Source organism: Microcebus murinus, chromosome 10, assembly GCF_040939455.1.
Source record: "Microcebus murinus isolate Inina chromosome 10, M.murinus_Inina_mat1.0, whole genome shotgun sequence".
Taxonomy (NCBI): domain Eukaryota; kingdom Metazoa; phylum Chordata; class Mammalia; order Primates; family Cheirogaleidae; genus Microcebus; species Microcebus murinus.
The window spans coordinates 93812082-93832266 of NC_134113.1; the positions used below are offsets into that span (position 1 = coordinate 93812082).

General features: G+C 43.1%; 2 protein-coding genes and 1 pseudogene across 2 annotated transcripts in view; 1 reads left to right on the plus strand and 2 right to left on the minus strand.

Annotated features, from left to right (window-relative positions):
* Positions 1-10624, minus strand: part of SLC2A3 (solute carrier family 2 member 3) — an 85622-nt gene extending 74998 nt beyond the window's left edge. Inside the window, exons 1-2 of the mRNA XM_020287647.2 lie at positions 10539-10624; positions 8475-8552 (exon numbers count right to left, since the gene is read on the minus strand). Coding sequence (XP_020143236.1) covers positions 8475-8495 — 21 coding nt within the window. The 5' untranslated portion in view covers positions 8496-8552; positions 10539-10624. The remainder of the gene's footprint in view (positions 1-8474; positions 8553-10538) is intronic.
* The window catches only part of LOC142873416 (small ribosomal subunit protein uS13-like), a 379862-nt gene that overhangs the window by 270678 nt on the left and 88999 nt on the right, over positions 1-20185 (minus strand). The gene's annotated exons all lie outside the window — the stretch shown is intronic.
* Positions 12300-13512, plus strand: LOC105869099 (BTB/POZ domain-containing protein KCTD18-like; annotated as a pseudogene).

Here is a 20185-nt window from a genome sequence, read left to right on the forward strand (position 1 = left end):
CGTTTGTAGGTTTTTTGTTGCTTCTCACTTTTGGGCCTTGGGCATTCAAAAAACTAACCAACTTTGTCAAGTTGCAGGTAGACGCAGCCACACAAAAATCGGTCACCGTGTTTTACCAACGGCTGGAACAAAGAGGCTCCAGAGAGGACCTCCATACAGAGCCTCCCCCTACAGCCACAGAGGGTCTAAATTTTTCAAACCTTGCCTCAGACATGGAACGCAGTTGGTTCCAAAGGCTGTGGAGACGCCCATGACGGGATTGCCGCGTACCAGGTGCACACCCCCACCAGCAGTGAGGTAACTCCATGACAGGAATATTGTAGGTCCATGCCCGGGGGCACACTTCATAATCAGAAGTGCCGGAGCTGTATGCCACCTATATAGCCTAAGACAGAGGCCTCACCTTCACGTTAATCGCCCAATCTTATATTTGGGGTGCTGGTCGCGGAAGCCCATCGCGTAGCCTAAGACAGGCTCTCCACCAACCTGTGTAACTCTCCCTCATATTAATAAAGATAGGGGGAGATGTTGGAGACTAAGACCCTCCACATCCCAACGACTTTTCCTCCGCACAGGCCTCACCCCGGAAAATAGCCTAAGACGAAAATAGCACCCAGCCCTCCAGCTATAGTTCTCAGAAGAATGCATTCCATGACGTGCTTGCTCCAGGGCATGCTACCTGCAATTGTTCCCCACCCCCTGCCAGGTTGGGGTTAAGTGATCAATCACAAACAGCTTCTGGTGCCATTGAGATGCTGATTGGGGCTGATTAGCCCACACCCAAGCCTCATCATCCCCCCACTCTATTTTTCTGTTTCTACTTCCTTGTTTCTGTATATAAAACCTACTAAAAATCCAAGTAAAGTAGACCTTGACAACCCTTTGCTTGGTCTCGTTCCTTTCTCTCGCCCATCTCTTTCAGGCAAGGTCCCCCTTGACCCCCGCGAGTAACAGAAGGTCCCGCGGGACGGGACACAGCCGCAAACTCCTGGGCTCAAGCAATCCTCCTGCCTCAGCTTCCCATTGTAGCTGGGCCTACAGGCACGTGCCACCATGCCCAGCTAATTTTTCTATATGGGTCTTGCTCTTGCTCAGGCTGGTCCTCAACTGCTGACCCCAAGCAACCTCTAGCCTCGGACTCCCAAAGTGCTAGGATTCCAGGTGTGAGCCACTATGCCCAGCTGGTTGTAGCTCTTACATTTAGGTCTTTGATCAGTTTTCAGTTAATTTTTGTATATAGTGTGATGGAAACGTTCAGCTTTATTATTTTGCATATTGTTATGCAGTTGTACTGCACCATTTGTTGAGAAGACCATTCTTTCCCCATTGAATGGTCTTGGCACCCTTGTCAAAAATCAGTTGAATATAGATATATGAGATTTATTTCTGGACTTTTCTTTTCCATTGATTTATATGTCTATCCTTATGCCAGTAACACAATTTTCATTATAGCTTTTTTTTTTTTTGAGACAGAGTCTTACTTTGTTGCCCAGGCTAGAATGAGTGCTGTGGCATCAGCCTAGCTCACAGCAACCTCAATCTCCTGGGCTCAAGCAGTCCTACTGCCTCAACCTCCCAAGTAGCTGGGACTACAGGCATGTGCCACCATGCCTGGCTAACTATATATTATTAGTTGGTCAATTAATTTCTTTCTATTTATAGTAGAGCCGGGGTCTTGCTCACGCTGGTTTCGAACTCCTGACCTTGAGCGATCCACCCACTTCAGCCTCCCAGAGTGCTAGGATTACAGTCGTGAGCCACCATACCCAGCCCCTGAAAAGCCTTTAAACTCCAAGCCTTTACATATGCTGCTCCCTCTGTCTAAAACACTCTCCCCAGATCTTCTCATGGCTGGTTCCATATTGTCATTCTGGTTTCTGCTCAAATTCACTGTTAAGAGGACTTCCTTGACTACATTACAGGTATATCTCACTTTATTGTGCTTTGCAGATATTATGTTTTTTATAAATTGAAGATCTGTGGCAACCCTGCATTGAGCAAGTCTATCAGTGCCATTTTTCCAACAGTATGTGCTCATTTTGTGTCCTTGTGTCACATTCTGGTAATTCTTGCAATATTCCAAACTTTCCCATTATTATTGTATCTGTCATGGTGATCTGTGGTCAGTGATATTTGATGTTAATATTGTAATTGTGAGGCTCGGCATGGTGGCTCATGCCTGTACCTATTGCATTCTGGGAGGCCAAGGCGGTAGGATTGCTTGAGGTTGGGAGTTGAAGACCAGCCTGAGCAAGAGGGAGATCCCATCTCTACAAAAAAATAGAAAAATTAGCTGGGCAAGTTGGTATGCACCTATAGTCCCAACCACTTGGGAGGCTGATGTGGGAAGACTGCTTAAGCCCAGGAGTTTGAGGCTAGAGTGAGCTATGATGATATCATTGCACTTTAGCCTGGGCAGCAGAGTGAGACCCTATCTTAAAAACAAAATAAAACAAAATTGTAATTGTTATGGAGTGTCACAAACTGCACCTATGTAAGATGGCAAACTTAATTGATAAATGTTACATGTGTTCTCACAGTTCCCCTGACTGGCCATTCTCTTCAGGCCTTCTTAATCCCTCAGACATAGCAATATTGAAATTAGGCCAATTAATAACCCTACAATGGACTCTAAGTATTCAAGAGAAAGGAGGAGTAGCACATCTCTCACTTAAATCAAAAGCTAGAAATGAGCAAGTTTAGTGAGGAAAGCTGAGACAGGCTGAAAACTAGGCCTCTTGCACCAAACAGTTAGCCAAGTCATGAATGCAAAGGAATAGTTCCTGCAGGAAATTAAAAGTGATACTCCAATTAAAACATGAATGATAGGAAAGTGAAGCAGACTTACTGCTGATATGGAGAAAGTTTTAGTGATCTGGACAGAAGATCAAACCAACCACAACATTCCCTTAAGCCAAAGCCTAATCTTCAGCAAGGCTCTAACTCTCTTTAATTTATGAAGCCTGAGAGAGATGAGGAAGCTGCAGAAGAGAAGCTGGAAGATAGCAGAGGTTGGCTCATGAGGTTTAAAGAAAGAAGCCATCTCCGTAACATAAAAGTGCAAGGTGAAGCAGCAAGTGCCGATGCCATAGCAAGTTATCCGGAAGATCTAGTTAAGATAATGGATTAAGGTATCTATACTAAACCATAGATTATCAATGTAGATGAACCGGCCTTCTATTGGAAGAAGATGCCAGCTAGGACTTTCATAACTGGAAAGGAGAAGTCAATGCCTGGCTTCAAAGCTTTTAAAAGATAGGCTGAATGTCTTGTTAGGAGCTACTGCAGCTGATGACTTTAAGTGGAAGCCAGTGCTTATTTACTATTCAAAAAATCCTAAGGCCTCTAAGAATTGCGTTAAATCTACTCTGCCTATGATCTATAAATGGAATAATAAAGCTTGGATGACAGCACCTCTGTTTATAGCATGATTTACTGAATATTTTAAGCCCACTGTTGAGAACTACACTCAGGAAAAAAGGTTTCTTTCAAATTATTACTGCTTATTGACAATGCACCTAGTCATCTAAGAGCTTTGATGGAGATGTACAAAAAGATTAATGTTGTTTTCATGGCTGCTAACACAACACCCATCCTATGGCTCATGGATCAAGTAGTCATTTCAACTTTCAAGTCTTATTATTTAAGAAATATATTTTAGGCCGGGCATGGTGGCTCACGTCTGTAATCCTAGCACTCTGGGAGGCCGAGGCGGGCGGATCGTTTGAGCTCAGGAGTTCCAGATCAGCTTGAGCGAGATCCTGTTTCTACTATAAATAGAAAGAAATTAATTGGGCAACTAATATATAGAGAAAAAATTAGCCAGGCATGGTGGTGCATGCCTGTAGTCCCAGCTACTCAGGAGGCTGAGGCAGTAGGATCTCTTGAGCCCAGGAGTTTGAGGTTGCTGTGAGCTAGGCTGACACCACAACATTCTAGCCCCGGCAACAGAGTAAGACTCTGTCTCAAAAAAAAAAAAGAAAGAAAGAAATATATTTCTTATGGCTATTGCTGCAATAGATAGTGGATAGACACAGCTGTGATAGACAGTGGATAGATCCCTTGGATAGACACAGGCAAAGTAAATTGAAAACCTCTGGACAGGACTCAACATTCTAGATACCATGACTGGATATGGGTGATTCCTGGGAAGAGGTCAAAATACCCATATTAATAAGAGTTTGCAAGAAGTTGATTCCAACTTTCATGGATAACTTTGAGGGGTTTAAGACTTCAGTGGAGGAAGTAACTTCAGATGTGGTGGGAATATTGAGTGAACTAGAATTAGAAGTGGAATCTAAAGACGTGAATGAATTGTTGCAATCTCATGATAAAACTTTAACAAATGAAGAGTTGCTTCTTATGGATAAGCAAAGAAAGTAGTTTCCTGAGATGGAATCCACTTCTGGTAAAGATGTTGTGAACACTGTTGAAATGACAACAAAAAATTTAGAATATTACATAAACTTAGTTGATAAATCAGTAACAGGGTTTGAGAGGACTCCAATTTTGAAAGAAATTCTACTGTGGGTAAGATGCTATCAAACAGCATTGTGTGATACACAGACATCTTTTGTGAAAAGAGGAGTTAATCGATGCCACAGCCACTCCAACCTTCAGTAACCACCACCCTGATCAGTCAGCAGCAGTCAACACTGAGACAAGACCCTCCCCCAGAAAAAAGATTATGGAGTGCTGAAGACTCAGATGATTGTTAGCATTTTTCAGCAATAAAGTATTTTTTAATCAAGGTATATACATTATATGACCGTTAACCAAGTCCTAGAAAAAAAGAAATAAAAAAGGTGTATATATTGTTTTTTTAGACATAATGTTATTGCACACTTAATAAACCACAAAATTTATGTGACTCACTTTATTATAATACTCACTTCATTGCGGTGGCCTGGAACTGAAGCTGGAATATCTGTGAGATATGCCTGTATTTAGAACAAGCAAACTCCTCCCCCTCCCACCATTCCATCATTTCCTATCCCCTTACTTGGTTTTATTTTTCTTCTTGGAATTTATCACTTCCTTCACTGAAGTGTAAGCTCTATCAGGGCTGTCCCAGGAACCAACAGTAACTTGTTATATAAGAGCAACTCGAGAAATATTTGAGGGAATAATAAATGAGTCACAGAGAACTACTAGCTCTTTCCAGAAAAAAAATACTACTTATTACCCTGTAAATTGTTTTGTTAGAGGAAGAATATCTGAATAAAAGAACAATATGTCTGATTCCATCATGATTTGTATAAGTGATATTTATCTGTCATTTCACTTTCATGCTATTTCCGAACATACTAAGCTGAGGACTTGCACATAGCTGGAGAGCAAGATGTCTGCAACATTGTTTTTAACTCTGTATTACTTCTTGATCCCTTCTGGAACCTGAGCTGAAATCCAATGAGTGAATAATAATATAGGTTATTTTTTTCACACTATAATCTATTTCTCCCAATTCTTCTTTAATTCCATACCTCCTGACCTGTCTACTGGTATGAAATTGGACAAATTTTTTCAGCCATTTGTACCTAGCTACATCAAAATGGCCTTATCAAAAGTAAAATAACTGTTTCATTTTTTTTTCTTTTTTTCTAGCCAGAATGGTTCTGAAAAAAAGACTGCTTCTAACTGCCAGTAATAATAGCAACAAACACCCTTATTTATCCTTAATTCCTACCAAACTTCATGGGATTTTGTTCCCTAATTTCTGTATTATTAGAATGTTTCACAAGTATGTATTTCTTTTAAAACAAAACGATATATGATATCTTAATAATGATTAAGTTGGCATAATCAGGAAGCCTAAATAACAGAGGTAGACAATACTATGATTTTTGAAATGGAAAAAAAACTTCCAGTCTTAAGCAAAGTAAAAAAACTCCCAGTCTTAGTAAATCAATATGGCGGCCAGGCTCAGTGGCTCACACCTGTAATCCTGGCATTCTGGGAGGCTGAGGAGGGAGGATCACTCGAGGTCAGAAGTTCAAGTCCAGCCTGAGCAAGAGCGGGACCCCCCTCTCTACTAAAAATAGAAAGAAATTAGCCACACAACTAAAAATACATAGAAAAAATTAGCTGGGCATGGTGGTGCATGCCTGTAGTCCCAGCTACTTGGGAGGCTGAGGCAGCAGCATTGTTTGATCCCAGGAGTTTGAGGTCACTGTGAGCTAGGCTGATGCCATGGCACTCGAGCATGAGCAACAGAGCAAGACTCTGTCTCAAAAAAGAAATAATAATAAAAAAATATCAATATGGTAAGGCATAACCAGGCTTTGCAGCAGGGGGAGCAGTATGTGGAGCTGGGGTGGGTATGAGCAGAATAGCTCTGCTCTTGGTTGGTAAAGGAAGGAAGACAAAAAGAAATCACTCTGACTAATTTATTTTCTTTTCTTTTTTTTTTTTTTGAGACAGAGTCTCATTCTGTTGCCCAGGCTAGAGTGCCGAGGTGTCAGCCTAGCTCACAGCAATCTCCAACTCCTGGGCTTGAGCAATCCTTCTGCCTCAGCCTCCCAAGTAGCTGGGACTACAGGCATATGCCACCATGCCCAGCTAATTTTTTTCTATATATTTTTATAGTTGGCCAATTAGTTTCTATTTTTTTTAGTAGAGGTGGGTCTTGCTCTTGTTCAGAGTGGTCTCCAACTCCTGAGCTCAAACGATCTACCCAGTCGGCCTCCCAGAGTGCTAGGATTACAGGCGTGAGCCACTGCACCTGGCCTCTGACTAATTTCTGTGTCTCTTATCTTCCTCTTACACTGCTTCCCCTAATGTCTTTCTAAAATAGCCTTAACAATTGTTATATAAACCTATTATGGACTGGGCCGTAAAAGAAAAAAAAAAAACCTATTATCTTTAAAATGGTGCTAAGGAAGAGCAATTGCTTCCCTTTCCCCAGTTCTGCTTCCCTGAGTATAACTATTAAAATGTTGTGGGGGGAAGTCTGAGCGTTTGAGGGGTGAGCCATCCAAAACACCAGTGAAATCCCAGAAAACAAGCTTAAAGTCTTTCCAGATGTGATCACATGTGGTAAACCCTTGACTTCAGGCAATATGTAATTTTTTTTTTTTTTTTTTTGAGACAGAATCTCACTCTGTTGCAGGGGCTAGAGTGCAGTGGCCTCAGCCTAGCTCATAGCAACCTTAAACTCCTGGGCTCAAGTGATCCTCCTGCCTCAGCCTCCCAAGCAGCTGGGCCTACACGAATGCACCACCATGCCCAGCTAATTTTTTCTATTTTTAGTAGAGACAGGTCTCGCTCTTGCTCAGATCAGTTTTGAACTCCTCACCTTACGCAACCCTCCTGCCTCGGCCTTCAGAGTGCTAGGATTACAGTGGGGAGCCACTATGCCGGCCTAGGCAATATGTAATTTAACTACAAGATGATGCCTATCCTACCCCCAACCCATCCGAGAGGCTCTTATATTACTTGATACCTTTTGTGAATCTTTATCACAATATGCAAGCAATATGATTCAGTTACACTCTGAAGTCTGCTTTATAAGAATAGTCATTATTATTGTGCACCTTCATATATTATTCTATATTACTCCTTTTTTTTTTTTTTGATATAGAATCTCGCTCTGTCTCTTCAGATGCCCAGAAGAAAGAAAAAAAATAAATAAATAAAAAGAAAAGAATCTCGCTCTGTTGCCCTGGCTAGAGTGCCATGGTATCAGCCTAACTCACGGCAACCTCAAACTCCTGGACTCAAACAACCCTTCTGCCTCAGCCTCCCGAGTAGCTGGGACTACAGGCATGCACCACCATGCCTGGCTAATCTTTTCTATATAATTTTAGTTGTGTGGCTAATTTCTTTCTATTTTTAGTAGAGACGGGGGTCTTGCTCTTGCTCAGGCTGGTCTAGAACTCCTAACCTCGAGCGATCTCTCCCTCTCAGTCTCCCAGAGTGCTGGGATTACAGGCGTGAGCCACTGCATCTGGCTGCTGTATTACTGTTTACACCTATATAGCCATGGCTTTTTGCAAGGAGATTTCCTCAAAACCAGTTGTATATAATTTTTACTGAGGCCTGTTTGCAATTATAATGCTGAACATGAATATTATTATTACTAATTTTTTAAAAAAGATGAGTGTACCGCTGTATTGCTCGCTGTATTGCTCAGGCTGGATTTGAAGCCCTGGGCTAAAAGGTTCCCCCTGCCTCAGCCTCCCACGTAGGTAAGACTATAGGCTTATGCCACTGAGCTCCAGTTTACCATGATTACTTTATTCTTAATGTTCTTGATAATATTAAAGCACAAAATGCCACAAATGGCAAATACTAATTAACTACAAATAAAAAGAATCTGGGACCGTACCGAATCTATTGGCCTCAGTAGTCTCTCCCACCACCACTTATATGTGTTGCATATTAAGACAGGAAAAATTTAGGAAGATAGCTATTGTGATCATCAATATAACCATGACAAACCAACTTGATATCTGACATCAGTTCTTAATACTCACATTCTGTTTGTCGCTCTCCATCTCTCTGCTATACTAAGAATTGACTTTTTCTTCAATTCCTCTTCAGGGTACTGCTTCCTGTAAATTGTAATTAGCTAGTTATTAATTCACTCCATCTACTTAAGCTCCTTGAGGGAAAGGCTGTGATTTAGCCCCCTGGTCAATATGCACTCCAATAAATACTCCTGAAAGGAAATAAAACCTCATATAATCTCATTCTAATGATGTCTTAGATTAACTCAATTCTGGGGTCTTCAACAAAGCTCTTTCTACTTGTCTGGCAGCCAATGGGAAGAATTTTACCAGGTTGAGGGTTTGGGGGAGATAAAGTAGCTGAATATAGTAAAAATGGCTCTCCAATATTTTGAGTCATTTCTTTGTCACCAACTAGCAGTTTCTCCATCTAAAAAATGAGCAGGAATTGGATTAGGTGATCTTGCTGTCATAAAATTCTGACTTAATTTATTCTGCCACATAAAAAGTAAAATATTTGAAACAAGCCATCTCCTTGTAGCTTCACCTTAGCCTAAACTGCTTTAGTGAGCTGTAGTGAAATCAGAAATCATGATTTTGCTCAGTTACCTAGTCTGAGTCTGTTTCTTCTTCTACCAGCTCTCCTGATTTGGATGGACAGTTTTGAGGATTAGCTGAGATGTGGTATGTAGATGCACTAGTATTATTTCCTGAATTTATTAGGAGAAGGAGGAGAATTAGGACAGAATGTCCCTTTTACTATTCAACACCCTCCTTATCACCTTTTCCTTTTCCTTTCTCTCTGCTATCTTCCCCGCCCCCAGTCTCATCGCTCTTCCTTGCTCTGTTGGCTAGTTTTTTTCTGGGTCATTCTCATTTGGAAAAAATAAATAAATAAAACAAAACAACCCCCCCCCACACACACAACTCTTTTAACTCAAATAAATACACTTTTCTTAAAAAGCTGACCAGGCACGGTGGCTCATGCCTGTAATCCTAGCACTCTGGGAGGCTGAGGCAGGAGGATTTAGTCGAGGTCAGGAGTTTGAGACCAGTCTGAGCAAGAGCAAGACCTGTCTCTACTAAAAATAGAAAAATTAGTCGGGCTTGGCGGTGTGCGCCTGTCATCCCAGCTACTCGGGAGGCTGAGACAGGAGACTCACTTGAGCCCAGGAGTATGAGGTTGATGTGAGCCAGGCTGACACCACCGCACTCTTAGCCCAGGTGACAGAGGAGACTATGTCTCAAAAAAAAAAAAAATTTTTTTTTTAAAAGTGAGGTACTATTTAGTTATTTGTAAAATTAACTCAGACTAACTTCTTGAAAACCAATGGAAACTCTAAATTTAGTATAAGTATTAAGCTGAGACAAAACTAATAATAGTATTTTGCCAAGGGCATTTGGTCTTACTCCCCTTCTGTCACATTTCAGGAATAAAGCACAGAATGTATCCAGCAGTGAATGAACGAATGATCCGCAGTTGCCTGAGAAACTTCCAATTTTTATCTTGCAAAAGCCTACCAAGCTCATCCCATCTTCATGGCACTTCAACTCCTGGGAGACATCTTTCAAGGCCATACAGTTCCCTCGTTAGTCCACTTCTCTGTGCCTGGGTCACTCTTCCTAGCCTCCCTCACCTCACTCCCTTCAGGTCTCGGGTCAGAAGACACTTGCTCAGAGAGGCCCCCTCAGCCCCGCCCCTCCCCCAGCCCAACGTTACACAGTCCCCTCCGCATCTCCTAGCCCTCCTGTGTTCTTTTTCTTAACATTTACCACTGTCCTGGCATTTCCTTACATATGTCTACTCATTTTATTGTCTGTCTCTTCCCTAGAATATACGGGCCAGGAGGGCAAGGCTTTCGTCCGCCTTGTTTCCTGTGGGATACCTGTACCTGAGCCGGGTCGGGACTTAGTAGGTGCTCAGAGAATGACAAATATTCTCCCCCAGCCTCCAACGCCAGTTTCTCCAGCGCGGCAGGACCCTCCTCCCTCAGCCGGGCCCGACTCTGAGCAACCTCCCACCCCTACGGAGCCCCACTCGGATGCTCGTTACCCCGCCCGCCGGCCGCGGGGACGGCGCGGCTCACCCACCTCCCAGACCCGGCGGCTGCGGTTGGGCTCCGCGGCTTCGCTCAACCGCCCATCTCCCGGGCCTCCCGCGCCGCCGCGCCGCTCCCAGGCCGCCGCTGCGCGGGGGGTGCTGGGACGGCGCCGCCGCGCTGCGCGGCCGTTAGGACCCCCACGCCGCCTCGAAAGGCCGAGGGTTCTACTTTGGATGGTCCGTTGGTGTGCCCGTGAAACGTGACTCGGTTGTTCGGGCTCCCTCCACACGCCAGACATGCACCCACCTACGGTCTGAGCAGGCGTCCTGCTCGCGGTCCTGGCCACCCGGCCGACCCTGCCTCCCACTCACACACCGACGCGCCGGCGGCCGCCGCCTGGGTCCCTGTGGGCGCCCCCTCCAGCGTCTTCTTGGGACCCGGGCGGTGGGGGCGGGGGCGACCCTTTACGGGGAAACAGTTCTGGGCCCCACCATCCTTAACGCAGCCGTTAGGAGGGTGTTAACGTTTCTGCTTTAAAAGATACCCTTGCCCCTCACCGCCTCCCGCCCGCGAGGCAGTGCCCCAGATAGCGCCGCGGGCGGCCGGCGGCGCCCGGGCTGGGAAGAGGCTGAGGGCGATGCCCGCTAGTTCTTTCGGACTCAGCAGCTCGTTGTTGATGAAAAACCATGCAGCCTTTCTCTCCATCTTCTATAAAGGACTGTCTAGAGTTTGGGGGTTAGGAGTCGTAAAGACCGACCGCCGCTGCCTCGTCGCTGCTGTCCAGGGAAGGGCCCCTGCAGATGAGCGCGAGCTTGCTTTGGAGAGATCGTTCTCTCCCGACGCAGACGGAAGACTTAACTTGGAATTACTTGGAGCTTCACCATGATAGCATGGCGTTTAGTAAAGTCTTGAGTCGGTACTTGGCAAGGGTTTTATTATTTTTTTTCATTTTATATTTTTTACTTTTTTATTTCTTTATTTTTTACTGCTACAGGTTAATCTGCTTCACCGGGATGGCAAGGGTTTTAAAAAAGAGCTACACGGCACTTCTCAAAAGAGGCTGTCCCCGTCCGTGAACAGTAAATACGAGAGAAGGTGTGCAACTGAGGCTGTGCACGGAGGCTCACGCCCGTAATTCTAGCACTCTGGGAGGCCGAGGTGGGCTCAAGGTCAGGAGTTTGAAACCAGCCTGAGCAAGAGCGAGAACCCCGTCTCTACTAAAAATAGAAAGAAATTAATTGGCCAACTAAAACTATAGGAAATATAGAAAAATTAGCCTCGCATGGTGGTGCATGCCTGTAGTCCCAGCTATTCGGGAGGCTGAGGCAGGAGGATCGCTTTAGCCCAGGAGATTGAGATTGCTGTGAGCTAGGCTGAGCCAGGGCACTCTAACCTGGGCAGCAGAGTGAGACTCTGTCTCAAAAAACAAACAAACAAACAAACAAACAAACAACCACTTGAGATAGCAGTACTTGCCAAACAGAATGGCTAAAATAAAGGGTGGGGAGGGGAAAGAAAGAAAAAAAGAATGCCAAACCTGGGAGGGAATGTGGAACATCCAGTATATTGTTAATGGGGGTATAAATTGATAAACTGTTGCAACCACTTTGGAAAACTGTTTGGCAATATCTATTAGAACATATGCCTACCATATGACTCAACAATTCCACTCCTAGGGCTGTCTACTCAACAGAAATGCACACGTGTTCACCAAAAAGACAAAAAAAGGTACTAGAATTTTCATCTCAGCAGTATTCATAATAGCGCCAAGATGGAAATAACACAAATGTCTATTAACAGGGGAATGAGGTGCCAGGAGTTGCCCGGTGGCCGAGGACTGCTCACTTCCGCGTGGGCCCTGCGGCGTCCGGCGGCTGCGCTGAGGGCTGGGCGGGCTGCAGAGTCAATACCAAGTTCCTCAGTATACGCCTAATGGTGTCTGGGGAAGCAATGGAAGGCCACAAGGCAGAAGAGGTGCTAGATATTCTTCGACTGAACGTGGGTGGCTGTATTTACACAGCCCGGCGTGAGTCCTTGTGCCGCTTTAAAGACTATGTTGGCATCTGTGTTCAGTGGTCGCTTTCCTCTAAAAGTAGATGAAGTCAGGGGCTTGTGTTACTGACTGCGACGGACATCTATTTAAATACCTTTTGGATTATCTTCATGGAGAAGTTCAGATTCCTACAGATGAGCAAACTCATGTGGCCCTACAGGAAGAGGCCGATTACTTTGGCATCCCTTATCCATACAGCCTGTCTGACCACTTGGCCAATGAAATGGAGACATTCTTTAAGGTCAAATATAGAACTTAAAAAGGCTTTAACAGACTTCTGTGATTCATATGGTTTAGTTTGCAATAGACCAACAGTTTGGGTTCTCCACTATCTTAACACATCTGGTGCAAGCTGCGAGAGTAGAATTATTGGTGTATATGCCACCAAAACTGATGGAACAGATGCTATTGATAAGCAGCTGGGAGGAAGATTTCACAGTAAAAGCATTTTTAAAAGAGAGGCGGGAAATAACGTTCAGTACATTTGGAGCTATTATTCAGTAGCAGAGTTGAAGAAAATGATGGATGCCTTTGATGCTTGGGAAGGAAAAGGGGTCAGCTACTGGCGGGTGCCTCAGGAGCTGATAGAGTGCTGAACTCTGGAAGAGAGGCCTTTACTTGGAAGCCTGCATTACATGGCTCCGATTTGAAAGAGGTCACCTGTGCTGTGTTGATTACTTGTTTTGTTTTTCATCTATACTTTTACTGCCTTTATGAAGGGAAAGTGCATAACAATAGTTCTTGGCCTCACTAAGCTTATTAATCACCTAGATAAATATTCTGCCTTACCATCAACATATAGATCTTGATAAATACAAAGTTATCAAAGTTATGTAAAAAGTGGGAATAATTCTCTAAAACTGCATGTGTTGTATGTTCTTAGTGGGAAAGTGTGATTTTAAAAATACAAGTGGACACCGTGGGAAAAAAAAACAAAAAACCCAGGAGAATGAATAAATACATTGTGGAATATTCACACAATGGAATAGTATATAGCAATGAAAGTGAATGTACTATGTGCAATGATATGGATGAGTCTCACAAACACAGAGTTGAAAGAAACCAAATGCAAAAGAGAACATATTGAATGATTCCATTTAGATAAAGGTCAAAAAATAGACAAAACTAATCTACGGTATCGTAAATCTAGATTGTGGTCACCCTTTGAGAGGTTGTGACTGGGAAGGGACATGAATGCTTTGGGGATGTGTTCTGTGACTTGGTTTGGATGCTTGTTCATTTTGTAAAAACAATCATCCAACTGAACATTTTTCTGCATGTGTTATACTTAAAAAGGTTCTTTTTTTTTTTTTGAGACAAGAGTCTTGCTCTGTTGCCTGGGCTAGAGTGCCATGGCATCAGGCTTGTTCACAGCTACCTAAAACTTCTGGCTCAAGCAATCCTTCTGCCTCAGGCTCCCAAGTAGCTGGGACTACAGGCATGCACCACCATGCCTGGATAATGTTGTCTATACATTTTTAGTTGTTCAGCTAATTTCTTTCTATTTTTAGTAGAGGCGGCATCTCACTCTTGCTCAGGCTGGTTTCGAACTCCTGACCTTGAGCAATCTTCCCCCCTCCACCTCCCAGAGTGCTAGGATTGCAGGCGTGAGCCACCACACCCAGCCTAAAAAGTTTTTTAATTAAGAAAAAAACCAGAAGTGTTAATTTGTGCAAGTTTCCCTCAATTCACTTCAACATACATTCATATTATAATCACTGTATGAAGCACTGGTAGGTACCGTGGAGATGTGGAAGGATATCTCTGCCTTCCAGAAATTCATAATCTAGGAAGAGGCACAAAAATGAAAGCCGTTGCTTGAGGATAGTCTTTGATCTTATGCTAATTGTTGAGGAAGTCCAAAATACCTTGGAAGAAAGTTGGGAAAAAGAGTATGCAGCTCAGCAGAATTTCTGAGTTACAAGGAATCTTAAGATCTTCATAAGTTCTTGTGGGCCAGAGGCTAGGGTGATCAACTGTTTCAGTTTTCCCAGAGCTGAGGGTTTTCTCAGAATGTGGGACTTTTAGGTAGTCCTGGACAGCCTGACCTGGTTGGTCACCCTCATAGGGAGACCGAGCCTGATTCTTCTTTGAATTTATTGAAGTATCTAACACAAAGTCCAGCACATGAGAGATGTTCAGTATCTCAATGAGTATTTGTTAAAATTCAATGGAGGAAATGGTAACAGAAACAAAGGCACTCATTCACGTGATGCCAGTCATTTTTTGGGAGCAGGGAATAGTGAGAAATATTAGGCTAGGGCCAGGTTGAAGAGGGCCTTGAATGCCAGGCTCAATAGTATGGATTATATTTTATGGACTTTTGAACAGGAGTGACATGAAAAAAAACTTGGTCATTTGTTAAATCTGGGTTACTGAAATGGTATGATTTAGCATAAGTAGAGTCTACAAGCTGAAGTCTAGGTAAAAGGTCATTATAGCAGTCCAGAAAAAAAATTAAATAGACTTTTAGAATTATAAGGGAACTAAGAAGTCCACTAATATAATGCTTTTCTTATTTTTTAACTAAAATTTTTTCTTATTATATTTTGGAAACTTTCTTCCATATCTTTTCTTCCTCCTTCTTAAATATTAATATTTATTCATAGTACTAATTTTATTTAAATTAATTTATTTTTTTGAAAAAGAGTCTTACTCTGTTGCCCAGGCTAGAGTGCCATGGTGTCAGCCTACCTCATGGTAACCTCAAACTCCTAGGCTCAAGCAATCCTCCTGCCTCAGCCTCCCGAGTAGCTGGGACTACCGGCACACCTATGCTCAGCTAATTTTTCTATTTTTAGTACAGATGAGGTCAGGTTGGTCTTGAACTCCTGAACTCAATCGATCTTCCTGCTTTGGCCTCCGAGAGTGCTAGGATTACAGGTGTGAGTCACCATGCCTAGCCAGTACTAATTTGAGTTAGTAACAAATAAAGGCCCAGTGGTAAAGTTACTTGTTCAAGATTATTCAGCATGTCCTTAGCAGTGCAGGGCAAGCAGCTAAGTTTCCTCCATGCTAGGGCAGTGATCTGACACTACCTCAGTGGTTTCAGAGCCTGCCACTCTAGAACGAAGTGTTCGCTGAGAAAGGAAAGTAATATTTTTCTTGATATTAAATTTATTCAGTTCTTAAATTCTCAGACTATAGCCTTCCTACCTTTTTGGTGTTAAATGTTAATTCTTTTTATGAAATGATGGTGACAGTAGATTATAGTTTTGAAATACTTTTATGTTCTGTGCTCTTCCTTATTTCCTTGCTAGTTTATAAAATGAAAGAGTCTAGAACAGACTTTTTGCTTTATTCTTGTGCTGTGTCTGGCTCAGAATCCCTTTCTTTCATGCTATTATTACCAAGTAAATCTTTATAATGCAGATCCATATATAGTTGTGGTGGATACGAGTGGTCCACGTTCTATCTCCTTTTAAAAGTCTTCCTGTACTGTAGAGGCTGGAAAACCATAAACTATATTTCCCAGATTTTATTGCAGCCAGGATTCTAGTTGTAAATTATGATCTAACAATAATTTGCATACATGAGAGAGTTGAAAAGTAGAAGAGAGGCAGGGGCCATCTGCTGGCTGCTTTGGCTGTTGCTGCTGACTAGCATGGTCATGGATGTTTTTCTACAGCGGTGTTCCAGGGTCTACTCACTAGTTTCATGGCTGTTGGAGGCTGTTGGAGTATTAGCAACAGCAGCCTCCTGATTCCTGGATCACAGCTAGCATAGGGTGTTTTTGAACTCAACAGTTTCATAATGTTGTCTTGATTCTTCACCTTTCTGAAGCTTCCCTGGTGTGTGAGTTTAGTGGCCTCATTCTTGGAGCCATTTCTGGGACACAGCAGAGACCCTGTCCCTCCATTACTTCCAATATTTTGTAAACATGTAAGTCCCTGTATTAAAGCCTTTTCTACTTAAAGTAGTTTCTGTTTACTGTAATCAAACTGGACAGATATAATACCTGACTAGACAAGAGTAAGTATAGTGTCCCTTCTATGCCTCTACCAGCTCCTCCAATGACCCTGCTTCTCCTTTTTTTTTGTCCATAAATGCCAAATGAAGTGCAACCTGGCGCTTTTAACCCTGGTCTTTTGAGGCCTTGTATCTGTTTCTTGGGCCTCCAGCGATGAAAGAAACAATGAGTACTATTGTTTCAGAAGGGCAGACATGGCCGGGCGTGGTGCTCATGCCTGTAATCCTAGCACTCTGGGAGGCCGAGGCGGGTGGATCACTCAAGGTCAGGAGTTCGAAACCAGCCTGAGCAAGAGCGAGACCCCGTCTCTACTAAAAGTAGAAAGAAATTAATTGGCCAACTAATATATATAGAAAAAATTACCCAGGCATGGTGGCACATGCCTATAGTCATAGCTACTCTGGAGCCTGAGGCAGTAGGATCGTTTGAGCCCAGGAGTTTGAGGTTGCTGTGAGCTAGGCAGACGCCATGGCACTCACTCTAGCCTGAGCAACAAAGTGAGACTCTGTCTCAAAAAAAAAAAAAAAAAAAAAAAAAAGGGCAGACATCCAGGCTCCAGGAGGTTGAGGATTTTCCTAAGGCCCAAGGTTCTATCGGACTCAGTATTTCACGTTCTCACCAATGATACCAGCCCTTTACATGTTGGAGAGCATGGATCTGGGACTAGGAACAATGACAGTATTTTTCTTCCTTAAACTTGGTGCTGTGCTCTTGGTCTCCTCAAGACAATTTCTATTTTGGCTTATGGAGAACCATCAAAGGGAAAGTGACAGTGCTATTAAGTTTTTGATTATTAACCTAAAGATATTTTTGTATGTTTTCACATTATTTAACACTACTAGAAACAAAGTATACTTTTCTCTCAAACACAACTCCTGAAAATTTTAACATTCCACCCTCCTTTTAGCATAGGTAACATATACTTCATTTTGACAGAATTATTTACAGTCTAGTAACAATTTTCCCATTGTATTTTTGTTATTGCAAATATAGCTGCCTCCTGTTCCTTACCTTGTTTCTAAAACTATTGCCATAATGATACTAAAGAGCCAAGATGGTTTACACTCTTGTAAATGAACTGACCTAGAAGATCCTAGAAAATCCTAAAGTGATAGGATTGTTTTGGATAAACAGAAAATACATGTTGCAGAATCTTGACCAATAACCCTGGCAGGATCCTGTGATGAAGATACTTACAATATGAAGGAAAAAAATTCTTGCACTGTTCCCTCAAGTTCAGATCACAGTTTTTAGACGTTAAAGCATTGTGGAAATCTAGCTCTAAGAATAACTCTGGACTAGAAAATTCATGCTGGGAAGCAAATGATTCCACAATTAACAATAGATAATATTTCTCAAGCTCTCAAATAATAAGTTCTTCCTAGCCTCTAACCTCAGATTGTAGGTTAAACACTCACTGGAAGTAGAGGGCATCTTTTCACTAATCCCATTTATCGTTTCAATTTTTCCAGAAAGATAGATGGATTAGGTAGAGAGGAAATCTGCTTTCAAATTTTAAAGGCCTCAGGGTATTAAGGAGAAAATGGTAGCATTTTCCCAGGTAGGTAGCTTTTCAGGTAGGTCTTCGCAATTTACGGTTGTACTAACCCAGGTGGTGAGTGGGAAACATTTTTTCAGGGTCATAAAATTGGCATAGAGACCTTTTAAAGAATATTCTAAAAGTCTGGCATCTTTAGGATGTGTCCGGTATACCACGTATTAAAGGTCTTCTCATTCTGGTTTGGTTCGGTTCAGCAATTGACCACATACTGTGTATCCAATACTGCCAGGCACTGGAGATAAGATGAATAAAACTGAGTTCCCTACCCAGGAAGGCTTCTATATGTGATTATACCCTTTCTTCAGCCACAACTTTATAGTTCTCATCACCTCCACCCAATCCTCTCCAACTATTTATTATACAAATAATTTCTTTAGCAATCCACCTGCTTGTATACTATGACCCAGGGTCAGTCTTTGGCTTTCTATTATAATATTAGAGCCTCATTTTCCCTGTCCTTCTCTAAAGGCAGAGTTAAACTCCATACTTTTCCTTTCCTCTGTCTCATTCATTCTATTAGGTAACATCAGTACTTGAGAAGTCTGGGATAAAAGGTTCATAGGAATTTAATTATCACGTATATTCCAGAAAGCCAGGGTACACACAGACTTCGGAGGAGTAAACAGGAAACTATCGATCCCACGCAGGAAATGACCTTGTTTGAGGGCAAGGAAGGTGCTGCGGAATTCCCTCGTTTTCCTTCAGTTTTCTTCTAAACTCATTTCCGGGTTTCAATCAATTTGGTCCTTTCCTACAATAACAGAGTCCAGCCGGCTCTTCCCAGTCCCACCCTAGACTTCGTCCCTGAGAGAATGGCCAATAGGCCCTTCGCTTTGGTGGACATTTTTTACGCCTTGCTTTACATCACTGCAAATCTCAACCAATCAGTAGTTGGCGTAGGAGGTACCAAAATAAGCTTCACTTCCTCCCCTAAATAGCCGCCCCTCACTTGCGTCATCTGTGATGGATTACTTAGGTAGCCAATCAACACGCAATCTTGGCCCAGCCTATCCTAAACCCAACCAATTAAAGTGAAGACGGGGAATTGGGGCGGAGAATGGAAAACTTGCCCCCTCTTTTGGAAAAGATTTGAAGAGCTGCGTCGGGAACGAGGGAACTTACAACTTTCAGCTGAGGATCACAGCATACTATATACCTCACGTGCCCAGTTCCGCCCCCATCTGACCCCACCCCAAGATGGGCCCCACCCCCGTGCCTCTCCCCACCCACGGATTCAGTAGGACGCGTCCCCTAGCCAGAAGTCCTCGGGCAAGGAACCCAACCCGAGGGCCGGTGTTTCACACGCCTCTCCTGGTGCTGTGGAGCAGGGGCGAAGAGAGAGCTGCTGCCTCTGGCGGCAATCTTTCCATTCAGTGCGTCTTTCCTCGCTGCCCCACGTTCCCGGGCCCGAGCTGACACGGGGGTGGGAGGAGCCGAGTGACTGCTCGGCTTGGGCCGGGGCTAAAGCTTCTTAAGGTGGAACAGAACTGTTGGTTGCCTGGGCCTCGCAACGGGGATGTGAAGGCCTCCTGCCTCCCAACCTCGAGTCCCATGCAGTTTCTCATCTCTAGTTCCCTAACCTTCATTCTAGTCGTATTTTTTTTAGGGGAAATCGAACAGGTTGGGTACAGGCTATAAAATTAATGTAGAAAACTTTAAATAATGAACAGCTTTGTAAGGGAAATGCAAACTTGATGCAGAGAATTTTTCCTTTATGATTTAATCTGTTCTCTTGTGTTCTATTCTTTTACTCCGGAGATTACCTTTTAAAGTAGCAGTTAGAATTTTTCTCCTGTGCAAATGTGAGCTCATATTTTGTCTGATAAATATTCCTAAGTGGATCATTTGTGTGTTTAGTTTCTCTTCCCGTGAGACCTCACTACAACCATTAAAAGAAGCAAGAACTTTGTGTCTAGTGGCTGCAGGTTACACCCCACTCCGTTTACCTACGGTCCCCAGGAAGCTGGAAGAATGGAGGTGGCACATTGCAGGGCCTTTTGGTCCTGGCTCTGGTTCAGTCTTCTCATTTGTAGTTAGGGGTAATACCGGTAATTCCCAACCTCCAAGGTTTAGTGTGAATACTAAAAGACATAGTGTAAATGAAAATACATT